The sequence below is a fragment of the Zosterops lateralis genome (assembly GCF_965231275.1).
Source record: "Zosterops lateralis genome assembly, chromosome: 3".
Classification (NCBI taxonomy): domain Eukaryota; kingdom Metazoa; phylum Chordata; class Aves; order Passeriformes; family Zosteropidae; genus Zosterops; species Zosterops lateralis.
Window position 1 is genome coordinate 58,683,166 of NC_139764.1, and position 14,831 is coordinate 58,697,996.

A 14,831-nucleotide genomic window follows, 5' to 3' on the forward strand; every position below is an offset into this window, starting at 1 on the left:
GAGCATCCTTATGCCACGTGTACCTGTGCTTGGAGACATGGAAGTCTCCCTTCCTTCTACAGAGAATTGGTGCCTGTTAGTCAGGACTTACATGGATTTACTGTCTCTCTGGTTACTCTGTCAACTCTTCAGCAGCTCTGATGCACACTTCAACAGTGTAGGGAATTCATGGCATGGGTTGCTCAAATATCCAGTGCATGGCTTCCACAATTTTTTTGGTCTATGCCTGGACCAAGACTAGATGTCAGGAAGTTTCTCAGTAGGCCACAGGCAGTTCCAGCTAGATTAGTACTGGAAGCTGAGCTACTGCTTTTAAATCTGTCACAGACAGCCCTACAATCAGCAGTTTAGAAATACACTTTGAGTATGAGCAAACTGGAAGGCAGAACTGAAAACAAAACATAGGAAAACTTGCACCATCTGTTTTGAAATGCCAATGCTTCTTTAGAATAACCTGTGCATCACTACCTTAAGACATTCCCCAGAAGAGCTTATTTAAGAAACAGAATTGTTGTTTGAAAATGATTTGTAAGTGTGAGGAAGGCAACATATTTGTTCTGGTGGGCGCAGCTCTGAGCTTCACATCTACCTATATTAGGTTCAGTCTTTCTGTATCTGCATTCTTCAGTGCTCATCTCACAGCTCTGTACAAGAAATTTATCCTTCAATTTGGCAGCCAGGCTTCACTGCCAGTGGAAAAAAAACTTTGAGAAAGCAAGAAGGGTTGTCATAAGAAAATTAATCCAGATGCATGGGTTTTTCCTCCCTTTTGTTTTGAATTTTGAGTAAATTAACAGTTTGTTCTTGTCAAAACCAGAAGTAAAGGCTATTTTAAGAATGGTTCAGAAACAAAAGCCCTGTCAATTTTCCTGTCTCAAAATATCTGAAAATTAAAGATGGGTTTGGGTTGCCTAAACACAGGCATTCAGAGTCTTTTTAGAGGTTCTGGGGTGTCCTCTATCCCACAATTCCTGATCCCGTAGAGCATCTCCTTTACAGTTTGTGCCATATTTGGCAGACCCACTCCAGTACATCTCAGATGATGCCTATGCTCAGTCCCTTAACTCTCCTAAACATTTTTCAGAGCTGCTATTCTTGATGCCATCCATAGGAACTGAATGAGCAGGCTCTCTAATAATGAGGTCACCTAACAAATTGTCTGGGCATAAATTCAGTGATTAATTTCCACAGTTTTACTTGAAACACGAGAACAATGACTGTTACAAGCTGAATGATATAAAAAGGTCCTTAATCATAGAAATTACTTGTATAAAGGAATAGGAGATGACAATCCATGATTCAGATATAATACAATAAATTGTTTTCCTGTTTTCACAGCTGAGTGTCTGGTTTTGTGTTCTTATGTGCAAGTTGGATTTAAATTGCTTGGTAGCCTATAAAAAGCTACCTCCTAATGACCTCCAGCGATGATTTCAGATTAAAATTTTATTAAAAAATCTATCATCCTAGAGTATTTTGAGACTACTCCTTTAACTCACACTTCAAGAGTGGACCTCTAGGAAGATGTACCCAGTATTTATTTCTAGACTCGCCCTGCCCAGAACATAAATTGATCCCAAGAGTTTCAAAGTTTTTTCCTTGAAAACAATAATGACTTGGGCCGAGTTTATCTGCACGATTTCAGCAGCCAAGTTCCAGAGCAGTATGTTGGCACAACACCCTGTAGTCAACTTAATGGTGTGATTTACTGGAGCACTATTTCTCTCCTGCAACCCTTTTACTTGCAAGTACTTAATTTGATTCAAGTCTATTTGGAAACAGGTGAAAACAGACAGAGTGCAAAGGAAAAATATTTTATTGTGAACATGGCATGTATAAGATGCGCTTCAGAATATACTGCTATATATCAAATGATGAAAAAAAGCTCTGACATGAGATAAATGAACAGTGCTTGAGACAAATGAGGACCATGAACACAGCTTGTTCTAACAGCACAATTTTGATACCAATCACAACATATTATATAGCTTTTATGACCATGTATATAAAAATTGCAAATATTGGAGCTACTCCTGCATTGCTGTTCATCGTCCAAATCTTCAGTGAATCTTGCAGGTGTGTGGAGGGAAAAATGAGAGCAAACTGACACCCCACCTCAGGCAGGAGAAGGAGAGGTGGAGTAACATCAAAAACAAAAGACAAAAACACTGTTCTACAAAAGTAAAAAGGCAAATATTATCCCAAGGAATATGATTCTTTGCACAAGAAATCTTAATTGCAGCATCCTGACTCCATTAAAACCAATGAGAGTATTCCATTGAGATCAGTGGAGCCTGAATTTCATACTGAAATTTAAAACATTCTTGCTTTAGTGTAAACATCAGCAGAAACTAAATGTCAGCATCTATACAAGTATTCAAGTGCTGTTTAAAAAAACAATAAAAAACATACAATGCTAACCCAAAATGCCAGTACATATACAAAAGGCAGATAATTAAAAGAGGATTTTTTTTTCCCAAATATACATTTTGAAGTATTTAAAACCACCAATTTTTTGGTACTTGTACATCATTGTTAAGGAAGGAATATATGAGAAAAAACTGAGTTATTTACAATGATAAAGGAAGGGCACAGTGTTTGCTCAGATCTATTTGAAACCAGTATTTTTCCACTTTGGAGTCATGACATATACCTGCACACTCAAACATGTTTCAATGCAGTGTTGAGAAGTGGCTATTCTTCATTATTATGAAATATAATCCTTCTGTGCAAGTATTTCAGCATGATTCTTTATGAGATAATAACACCCATTCACATTTTCAGTTAAAAAAACCCAAACAAACTAACCTGAAAAATTTCTTGCCACAATACTTTGTCTTTAAACAACCTGATGAAATTTGCGATCATGGCAATTTACAGTCATGCATTTGGAGACTCAGAGTCAATACAACTTTTCCATTTACTGCTAGAGTTGTGCCTGTCTTCAAACAGTTCTTTGCTAATTTTTGTGCGGATCTCAGGACTCGTTAACAGCTCCTTTATCTGATTCAGTCTGGGTAACAGGGCCTGCGTTTCTCTGCGTAAAGCTTCCTTTACTAAGTCTGCTTCATGGCTCTTTCCTAGAGGAAAACAACAATATAATACATTTTATAACATCTAATGTGATTTAGAATAATTAATGTACAGAGATAAAGAGATCATATCTGGTTTGGACAGCAGTAAGTGCTCAGTGTTTTGCCCATACTGATTTTTTATAAAAAGGTATTTCATCAAAAAATATAATTTACATCAACAAATGCTACCAAAATGTAAAGAACAGTACAGCATCACATTTAAGGGAAACTCCTGTCTTATTACATACTGTGTAATAGTATCTGCGGCGAGTATCTGTAGTGGTAATTTTTAGCTTGGTATTGACTGCTGTTGACTAGGAAACAGCACGTGCTCCCACACGGAGCAAGCAGCCCTGCAGCGCTGCCAAACCCTCGGGCGCAGGGCATCGCTTCCACTTTTGGCAAGGCCTCATCCACAGCCATCCACGACAATCCAAATTACAAATGCAAAATGTTCAGTTTCTCTTCAAAAGCAAGGAAGGGACCCGTGGTATCAAGAGAAGTGAAGACTGGAGCTGCTTGCTTCACCACTCTTGTCTTTTTTCCATCGTCCATCCCTCACAGCATTTGACAGATTTTCAGCAGTGCAAGAACTTATTAAACCAGTAGACAGTGTCCTTCAATTCAGAACAAACTTTTGATAAGAGACTCACAAAGCAGAGTGCCTGACACCCAACACCACTTTGCAAATTTCAGCAGGGAGCGGAACACGGTTTTGTAGTTATTTTTGGTGGGATATTTGCTCCCAGGCTTTTTGCACAGTGCTCATTTGCTGTTATCATTGTCGCTCTCATTCTTGCTGCCACTTGCTGCTTCCTCAGTTTTTGCGGGGCTCTCATCAGTCTGTCTGCTTTTGTTTTGTGTTTCTTCTAAATATTGCTGCACAGCCTTCAGCACCGCATTCTCCACCAGCCTTTTGCTGAGGCTCACCAGCTCTGCATCGTCTGGCTCTGCTGCCTGTTTTTCACCTATGTGTCACAACAGACAAGAGAAGGAATTCATTGCCATGCAAAGACAGTAGCTGTGATTGTATCAGGAGCCTCTGACTTCAGCTGGATTCTAAGTTATTAGCTGCCTCTTTCTCATTGTAAAAAAGTAATTTTTTCCCCCCTCAAGCTCCAAATCAAAAGTGTTCCATAAAGATATGTACAGCGTATTAGATCAAAGATGTTTCATTGCTCATGTTTCTTATATCACTCCAGTAAAAGCCACTGGCTAATGTAATAAGCCCTCATTCAGCTTAGAAGAGTAAGTGTGCAAATTTATTTTTTTCTGGCCAACGATCACCTGTGACATCTGTGCAAAGATCACAGAATCACAGAATATTCTGAGTTGGAAGGGGCCCATAAAGGATCATCAAATCCAAGTCTTCAGTAAATGGCCCTTAAAGGAATCAAACTCACAATCTTGGCATTATTAGCCTCGTGCTCTGACCAACTGAGCCAATCTCAGGATCAAATATGGCATAAGGCATATTTACATTTTAGCAGCATTCCTAAATGTTGGTGCCACTATTTTGTGATTCTGCTTAATAAATATAAAATCTATCTAGTTATTCACTGCTTGTAATTCAAGAGTTCCTCATAGAGAAAATTACTAAAACACTTAAAGAACAGGTTACAAATATTTTTCTAAACAAAGCATAAAACTTTGAAAAACCATATAATCCCTCCCTGCCTCTCTTCTGTCCTCTACCTAAAGCTCTAATATCGAAGGATTTCAAGTTCCAGCAGTCCATTCTTAAATATCTGCTGATAAAAACAAGAAGCTGAAATTTTTTTGCTGTTTTGCTAAAACTTGGTATGAATAACATATTCAGTAAAACAACTGTATACATAGTGAGGATTCTCACACATCATTACACGTAATTTGAAATGGTACATTTCCATGAAACATTTTCCTAATAAACTATAAACCCTACTGCAGAATCCTCCTTTTACAAAGAATTTGTTGCAGGAAAAGCAAATTTTATTGTCCAATTCTCATTGGTCATGCCATTTGCTATTTCACAGTCTCCTGCACTAGGTAAATAACTGTTTCCCTCCATCCATATTTAAAGGTCATACATTTCATGCTCTCTTCTGGCGTTTGCATTCTGCAACCAGTAATAAGAGGCTGTTTAGTCACACACATCTGGTGAAAGAGATATTACTGCACACGCTCAGCACAAAGCTTTGTACTGGTCAATTACCTAAATTTGTCATTTTTCATATATGTAAATTTATTAAAGTTTGCCAGAACATTTAGATAATAGTTACGAAAGACTTTTATTAATCTTCCTAGTGTACTGCACAACCTGGGAGTGATTTCACTGATAAAGCTTAATTCATATGGGGATTCAAGGAGGAGAGAGAGAAGCAAACAAAACTCTTCATATTCAGAGGTAGTGCCTCTATCAGCTGTTAATCTGATCATTCTGCTCTGGAACAGCAGCTCTTCCAGTTCTGGACCTCCACAGCAGTGTTAGTATGGGAAAGGAAAAACTGTGCTCTCCCCCCGAAGAATCATCAGACTACATCTTGGTAAAGCATTTCTTTACATTTTGGAGAAAGTGTAGATAAATACTCTAAAGATATTAAAAAATAATATCTAGGGGGATAGTTTTGGTTAAACACAAATATAAGAATATATTATAAGAATGTAAATATAAGAATTCATTAAAAACAGAGTTACCATTTCCAAAGAGAAATATTTTAGGCTACCATGCAACGGAGGCAGAGGCACTATTCCCAAAACCAAACAGCTACATACTCCACATTCTCTGACTCACTGCTTACAATATTTCTTTGCTATCTCTAAATCCTGCATCTAACTCTATTCTTTAACTTACAGGAAGGAGGGACTTAATTCAGACTCTTCTCTCTCAGGGCACCCAAGGTATTTATGAGCAGCATCTCCTCACAGCTTTTCTGAAATGATCCCACACACTCCTCTGAATGAAGTCCTTTGATTACTGATTTCCTTCGCTTTTAGTAAAGATGCTCAAAAATGTGTTGGTTGCCCTGGTCTATTTAGTCATTAAAAATAATTAACATATTAATGATTATTTAAAATAAAACTGGTTTCCAGTTGTAGAGTTTCTTGTTTTTCAGAATTGCTTTTGGGTCACGGTAATTGTTACTCATGTGGTGCTAATGATCTACCCATGCAACTCAGAACAAAATCAATGGGAAATATGGTGCTCAGCCACTCTCCCACTTGACCTTGTAGTGCTTAATATGCAGAATATGACTAATCAGTCACAGAGGCGTCCAGATACACAACAGTAGTGATTACGTCTACTCACAGTGTAATTTTAGTCGTAATGCATCATGTATTATGGTCTAAAAAAGGCCAGAGCTCTTACCCCATGCACACTTTCTGCAGACCAGTTCTCATTTACAGATACATTATAAAATCCATATAGCTACTACTGCATTTATTGTTTCAAAATAAGCAGTTAGATCACTTATAAGTACTTTCTCAAGAATGGAAAACATCAGATTGCTTAAATGAGGCTTTTAAAAGTACAGGTTATATAGCTACAGAAGAATAGGCTTGTGGTTTTTTGTTTGTTTATTTTTAGTATTTTGAGATATTCAGGGCTCATCAAAAGTCTGCGGTGAAGACTGTAGCACCTCCTAAGAGAGCCCTGTACTCTCACTGGAAAGACATCTGACTGACATGTGAATGCAAATGCATGCACATCCTTGCATGAAGACTCTGCTTGGATTTATCTGTGCAGCCACCTTGGTGGACAGGCACATGGGCCTATGTAATTCCCTGATGTTCTGTTTCTGCTCTCATACTCCCAAAATAGCAGTTGTGGGAGTGTCTGCAATGCCACAGCTGGCTGGCAAGGTAGCTGGGTACCATTGTATCACTCCTTCTCACTTTTTATCAACATTCATATGTTGATAAAATGAAACAGGTCATGTAATGAAAATGAGTATTTATCATCTATATCTACTTGACAATTTAACAGACATCTGTCCTGCTTACATCTCTCCTTCCACGCTGCAGCTGCTGCTCGCCTGCTTCTTTGATAAATACAATTTCTTTGCAGCAGGCAAATGCTTCAAATGGACTGTCTACCATTATTGGAATATCTGTAGAAGGTTTGAATGTTTTAGATTCAGAAAGGAGGTTTAAATATTCAGACTTGCTCTGCTTGTAATCTCTGTTCTGAAAAGGGAACAGATATACCACAGCATTGTATTTGCATCAATATTGTGACACTATTTTATTTCTGTGTCTGTGAATAAAAAAATTTCACTGTCTTCTCAACGTTGCTCAGAAAAAAATGAAAACAGCCATTCATTTTGTTTATCCCAGAATTCTCTTCTATAATTTTAAAAACATGAAAGCCAATTCATACTCTGTGAATGTACCTCAATGCATTCATGCTGAGTAGTGTTTTTTATTACTAAAACTGAAGCACACCAGTTGTCCTGAAATGACCATAATTTTTTACAAAGGGAACTATCAGCTCCACAAAATTATTCAAAAGAGGGCTTTATGATCCTACATCCTACTGCTAGCAGTTATGGACACAGACCAGATGCCTGCAACCAGAGCCAAGTTTGGATTCAAATTCACTGCTGTATTTTTCTACTGGACTAGGTTTACTCTCCAAGTCTACACCTCCCCCTACACATTACAAGACTGTCAGCTGAATTTTGAAATACTGTATTGGAACAAATCAGTATCATGGTTCTGGTACAGCATTTTCATGGCCCTGACACAGCCTGTTTAGAGTGTATGTAGAGATCTCAGATTTGGAGAGAGGCAGGACAGTTTGGATCCTTCTGTTTTTCATATGATCAGCCCATGGATTGTGATTTTTTATAACAGATTTAATTGAAGGAAGCAACAGGGGATCCCTTTTATAGGAAAAGTCAGTTTTACAACCTTTTACCAGCCATGCTCCAAGACAATGTTCTGTAATCCTCTCCTTGTGGCCTCAACACACTGGGCTTTGTTTTTGCTCCCAACAACCTTTCTTGGCAACAAAACACTGATAACATGAGAAACATTATAAAAGAGACCCTTAGTATTTTGCATAGGTGATCAAGACCAGCCGAGAAATTTGTACTCTGGTAGCAGAAGTTCTGCTCTACGACCTGGGGAGGGCTGTGGTAACAGACATGCCTCCATCTACTTTTTGGGTCATTCTAATAATTATTTCTAATTCAGTTTTTACAAACTCTGTGAACACAAATATGACCATGTGCCCATATCTAATCAACACAGTAAGTACAGACAGGAAAGTCACAACTCTGAACATTTCCTTGTTAATTAAAAAGGACGTGGATGAAAAGTCTTTTAAGTGGTCACTTAAGAAATTGACACAAATAAGGCACTGGCAGGAAGGGTGAAATTATAATCTCATTATGACATGAGGGTGACAACATTTCTGTTGCTGGGTGTTCCCACCTGATGTGGGACATCTAACAAACTTCTTTAGGTTTACATATATTGCTCTGTAAATACAGGACTGTCTTACAAGGCAATACCAACCTGTCTTTCATCCTGAATACAGCGTTTCTGGTTTGCTAGAAAGGTTTTTTATTTAATTTGGCACACCATGGAATAAAACTGAAAAAGTTAGGAATTTCTACTAAAGAGGAAATTAGGGTGTTGCAGCTACTCAAGAAAAGTGGTGCTCTTGCCAGATTCAGTAATGACAGCAGGAGTACCTGCAGGACCCTTTGAGCTGCAGACTTGGCAAACACGGCAAAAGTTTAGCTTCACACAAACCCCTGTGAAACTCTGATATAATTTTTCTGACCATCTCTAAATGAAGAAAGAGGATGTGATCTGCTAAACCTGCTCATCCTTCTGCAAACACTGAGGGACATGATGCCACAGGCAAGAGCCTCCAGAACAAACAAAATTTAAAAAGTTATATAAGACTCTAGTCCTGGTATACACAGAGTTCTGTTAAATATCTTGAGTTTGTTTTTCTATTAAAAGACACTTGTTGACAGAGAAATTCCCTGACTCCTTTAATGTAGTTTAATGCCTAAATTGAACTAATTTATAAGAAGTCTTTCCTGCAACGGGCAGGAAAGATAGCAAAGTGGCCAAAGGAAACAAGACGGCTTAAAAAGCTGTAAGTTTTATTTGATTTTTTGCACCAACACTCCAGTAGAGAGAACAGGCCAATTACAGACGTGGTTTTACATAGCCACAGTAACATCCACTGTGCAAGATGGCAATGGGAGAATCAAAGGATTGAGGAAGATTGTGATGGCAAACATCCAGGCAACATTATGCACTCCCCTTGACCATTCACAGTGCTGCCTGGTGCCAGCAGCTCCCAGGAAAAGGGAATAGGGCAGCTTGGGTCAGCAGCCTGATAAAGGAGAGCAAAAGAGTTGCTGCGCCCTCTAGGATGGTGACAAGGGGGAAGCCTCCTACTGTTTTCAGAGCCTAAGAGAGAGAGAGAGATCAGGCTTCTCAGTTTTCCCCAGGAAAAAGCTGAATTCTGGAACAGGACAGTCACATCAGTCCCTTGCCTTCAGTGACCCTCCAGAAATAATACTGAGAATGTAACACACCATGGGTGACAGCGTAGGCTGCTTCCCCATCAACCCTGGTCACCAGTGACCACAGACAAATCTGGATGGTCTTGAAGGCAGAAAATCACCCTGCTAAGTCACCAAGCTGAGGGAGGTGTAGGCCCAGAAAACACAGCAGCTAACCAAAAGGGTATATATACAAAGATTTTAATTGCCACAGTCCAAGTATTTTGCCAAAACCTAAAAGTCTCTGCTTATGGACCTGTCAACAATGAAAAAACCAAAACATTTACTCACAAGCTTGACAAGAGAAGTAATTTAATAAATATTCATGTAAGTAATATAAATAAATATTAATAAATATTCACCTCTTGTTACTGTTCCCTTATCCTTCCAATAGTCTATGGGAACTTCAATTTCATGTCTTTAGGATTCATTTGTTACTATACAGTTTCCAAAGAGATGCTATTTTGGCTGTGACTTTTCTATGCTACTGTCAAGTACACTAAAAAAAGCAATCTTTTTTGGACTAAGACAGATGGTTAAACAAGTGTTAATAAGTGAATCTTAACAAGCTGAACCTGTGTTGTTGGTCCTCCTGATCTTAGAAAAAGGCTCCATACAAACTCATGTTATCACAGTCTCTCACAAAGTACATCTCTTTCCCTAAGGGAAGCAATTATGAATATATTTGTAAGTTATGGACAGAAAAGTAAAATTTTAATCAACATGCATTTTAATTGTTTCAGTTGCAGGAACATGAGTTATGAAACACAGCTGCATACTGTTTGAACTGCAAAAGGAAGATGAAATCTTGCAAAAAAAATTGCAATTTAAGAGTATGCCCAACAGTGTCCATAAAACATTGTAATAATTTTAATCTGATTTTAAAATTTTAAATACTGTATAATTTTAATGAAAAAAAATCATTTGCATTTTAACATCTCTGTGACCACACTTAATTAGATTTTGAATTTAATGGAAGAAGGTTAGAGTTAGAAGCATCTTACATAGGTTTGAACTGGTAGCATAACTGCATCCAAAGGCAGTCAAAATAAATAGGTCTAATCCTTCTCCCCTAGAATCTTCCTCTTGAAGGAACTGAACACACTTCATAAGCTTCTTAGGCAAACCATGAAGTTACGTTTTTTTGAAGTCATGAGAAGTATTGTTGCTGTCTTTCCTTTCATGGATCAAGTCCACAGAATCTGACCATATTTGCTAACAGATTTGGGAAAACTAACAAAACACCTTTAAATCAATTTGAATTATATTTAAAAACACCCCCTACTTCAAGTACTTATCATGGCCTTTCCTATCTGAATCCCTTTTATCTATCACAGATTTTGCCTTAAATAATGTACTTAGTTTTGTTCCTTCTTCCCTTCCTTTTGTTTGCCACCTAACTTCCCTCTTTAAATGTGGTGGGGTTTTTTTAAGAGCTGGAATTTGTTATCAGTTTTAAAACTGATATTGTGAGATGTAGCTGTATAAATGTTCACTGCTCCACCACACAAAGGTTTGTAAACATGAAGCTTATTTTTGATACTTGGAGAGTACTAGTACATAGTTTAGACCTCTCTTTAAATGCTCTGGCCTTGAACCCATAAAACCACTAGTTGGGATCTTCTTCAGGACAAGCTCTTACTCAACTTTTATCACTCTCCAGAAGACCAAATATATCCACTTTCAAGAACACTAAATCACAGAATGATTTGGTTTGGAAGGGACCTTAAAACTCATTTATTCCTATCCCTGATGCCATGGGCAGGGACACCTTTCACCAGACCAGGCTGCCCAGAGCCCCATCCAACCTGTCATTGAACTGTCAGTGATTGGGCACCTACAACTTCTCTGGACTCACCACTCTCTTTCAGTTTAAAGCTATTGTTCTATCACCACAAGACCTTGCAAAAAGTCCCTTTTGCTTTCCAAAGAAAAATATTCCAAAGACAAGATAAGCAACAAATTCAGGCTGTACTTGGTCATAATAGATTGCTCTGTGCCATGGGAGTTTTGGTGACCTGAGACATGAAATCAGAATAGCTGTAGATAAAGAGTTAAGAATGCTGAAGGTATGACTACAGCTCACTTAATCCAATTCACAGAAACTTAAAAAATTGTTGCTAGAGGATGGCAGAACAAAATCTGTGGATGAAAAGAATCCTGAAACATTACCATGCCATAAAACTAAATTTAATGCAATCGATCCTTCACATGAAAAAAACAGACTTTATAATCTAGGGCAAGAAAAAAATTGAAAGAATATGAGAGGACAGTACTCTTTTTTCCTCCCATCCTATGTTCTTTATTAATAGAAAAAATAACCTCATTTGCTGAACGAGCACCTAATAATCAAAATCAAAACTATTATTGAGTCTGCTTCACCATTAAAAATCAAGAATAATTAAGTCCTAATTACCATTTTTAAACCACTGGCCCTTACTTCCATATCCTTCCTATGCTTAATATGAAACAGTTATAAAAGCATTTTTTTTGTGAAACAATATAAAACTCCTTAAAAAACCCATTTCCCTAACTAAAAGCATCACTTCTTTAATGAGAGTAAATCCCTACAATTTTAACACTGTATTCTAGCAAAATAGTAACTCCCCCTCCCTTTCTTCCCCCTTATTTCTACTTCCTCAAACTCAGTGAGTCAAAGACTTCTAGCAACACTTCAGTGAAATTGATCCAGAAAAATATGTCTGCTATGCCAAAAACTGAACTAATCATCACAATTTTTACCAATTTACTCTGTACCATAATGGATTGCTCATTATCATGCCTTAAAACTGATGGTTCTCATCTCTTTACACTCCTTTTTCCATTTGCAAATTTTCTCTCCACCTACATAGTATAGAGTTCCACACCTTCCTCTTTAGCATTCCAATAATTGTAAATCTGTCCCATAACATCAGTAGAAAACTGCTTATTTATGCCAGCTGGTCTTTTGGGCCTTTATACCAGGCTAAACAGTTCTAATTTGGAGTTCCATATATTTTCTTCATCCTCTTATTTTAAGCAATAGTGTTCTCGGCCTTTCCTCATTTCAAGAGTAAAAGAATAAAGGGTGGATATTCATGCCAGTTTTTGCATTTCTTCGCACTCTGTTCAGAACCATGTGGTAAAAAGCTTGAGTTTAGTACTTTAGTTTGTTTTGCTTTTACGTTTTCTATACAGAAAAATTCTCTCATTTCTTTATCTGGCTAGAGGGGCCAAGAAAAATTTGTTGAGGAGAAGGAAGGAAATGGGCAATGGCTCTCTTCAAAAGCAGATTATGTCATTCATGATTCTGAGATTTCCATAGACAGGAAAACGCATACAACAGTTGCTCAGCACAATGCAACGTGGTTGGAACACCAAGAATGCAGGTGTTTCTATACTGTGAGGGTGACTGTGTGGGGCATCAGAAGCAGCAACCCAGAGCTTTTGACAACTGGCCCGTCTTCACAGCCTGGGCACAGCACCACAGGCATCCATACATTCTGCCGCTGATGGAGAAGATTAAACTTCTCCATCAGAAGATGGATCTTAGTACATATCATGTTTTTATTTAAATTCTAATCCTATACTATTTTTTCATTTTATGCCTTCTTTAAAGATTATGGTTAAAAAAGGGCAAAGAGAACAAAATCGATCTTTTAAAGTAAAATGATACACTTCTTTTGGAAGAGACTTATTATTTTTATTATTATTCACTTGTGCTGAAGCAACCATTTCAGGCAGTGACTCCATGATCTGGGCTGTATTACATGTGGCCCTTCTTCCAAACGTTTCAGATTAATTGTAGGAGAGAATACACACAATGTATGAATAGGGCACACAGGTGGGCTCATCATAAATTAACATTTATGTCATTAAATCAGAGGATCAACTGTGCTTCAAAACACAAAAACACTACAGCAAATTTAATTTTAACAGAGAAAGGTAAGCCTTGACTTTAGAAGGGGCTTCAATCCCTAGAACTCACCTCATCACAGCTTACAGTTTGTAGAACTGAAGAGTAAACTTATCATTTTCTGCTGGAAAAAACCTCTCACATTGTATTAATGAGGTGTATGTGAAAAGCAAAAGAGGATGTGAGAAAGAAAGGAAAACCTTTTTGACTGCATTAGGCTATACTAGAGGTAATGGATTTTTCAGACAGAAAAAAAAATGTACATTTGCTGATTGTACTCAGCCACAGTAAGTGATACAGAAAACATGGCTGAGTTTTAATATGTTCAATCCTTGTGCTTTGTAGTAAAATGAAAGATTGAATAAAATGTCATTTAAGAATTATTGCTAGGATGTGTAACAGAATAACACAACAATAGACCATGGAGGAAGACAATTCGCCTCTTAGCAAAAGGGTATAATCCCTCTAGTGAGTGAAATGAATTACCCATGCCTGAGGATTTTAATTCACAGGAAACTCAGCAAGTGCCCAGATCAAATTCACCTGAGATTGGCAGACATTCTAAAGGATTAAGCCATCAGCAAAGATAAAGTTAGTGGTGGATTTTGAGATTTGGATATTGGGATCCAGAGGAAACACCTAATAAGAAGTGAATTTTCCCTACACCAATTTAGGACAACAATTCAGGCAGGGTGAAGAGCCTGATGAAAGTTTGGCTGTGTATGCCAACATCAGAATTACAAGTCTGAAGGTACTGACTATTGTACAAGTTTGGCAGTGCCAGACTGGTTATTGGTACAGCGTATTTCTAGCTGCTTAAGCCTGCACCCAGTCCCTTTTCCTTTTAAAGCCATTTCCAACCTCATGCTCCAAAGAATTATAGAATGGTTAGGGTTGAAGACACCTTAAAGATCATCTAATTCTAACCCTTCTGCCATGGGCAGGGACACCATGCTAACTTACATAGCATATACAACCATATACCTCAAATTCCTCTAAATCCCCATCTCTTCTGTCAGTTCTCCACTTTAAGCTTATGGAAACAGGACCACTCAAATTTTAAGAATGGCAAAATGACTTGGCATAAAACATTATTAAACCATCAGTAATCAGATGCTGAACAAGACATCAGTACTCTAACTATGAGACTTTTCAAGTTATCTTATTTTCCACTTTGCCTATAATAATTTCACAAATAATAACAGACCAATGTCATCTAAAGGACAACCCCTCAGTCGACCAAGGACCTGTTGTTTGTTTTGCCTTCTTTGTTTGTCTACCTTAATCTCAAAATCTTGGTCACAACATTGCAAAATGCAGACTCTCTGCAGCCCAGCATCTGTCACTGACAGG

General features: G+C 37.8%; 1 protein-coding gene across 4 annotated transcripts in view; it reads right to left on the reverse strand.

Moving 5' to 3' along the window:
• Positions 1–1,798: 1,798 nt before the first annotated feature.
• Positions 1,799–14,831, reverse strand: part of AKAP7 (A-kinase anchoring protein 7) — a gene marked incomplete at its 5' end in the record, with an annotated part of 82,250 nt that continues 69,217 nt past the window's right edge. For 2 of the 4 annotated variants that reach the window (XM_083858021.1, XM_083858020.1), the window contains one exon: positions 2,977–4,042. In XM_083858021.1, coding sequence (XP_083714147.1) covers positions 3,840–4,042 — 203 coding nt within the window. In that variant the 3' untranslated portion in view covers positions 2,977–3,839. Of the gene's footprint in view, positions 4,043–14,831 lie in introns of all 4 variants that reach the window. The other 2 variants (XR_014589680.1, XM_083858022.1) reach the window with 2 other exon arrangements.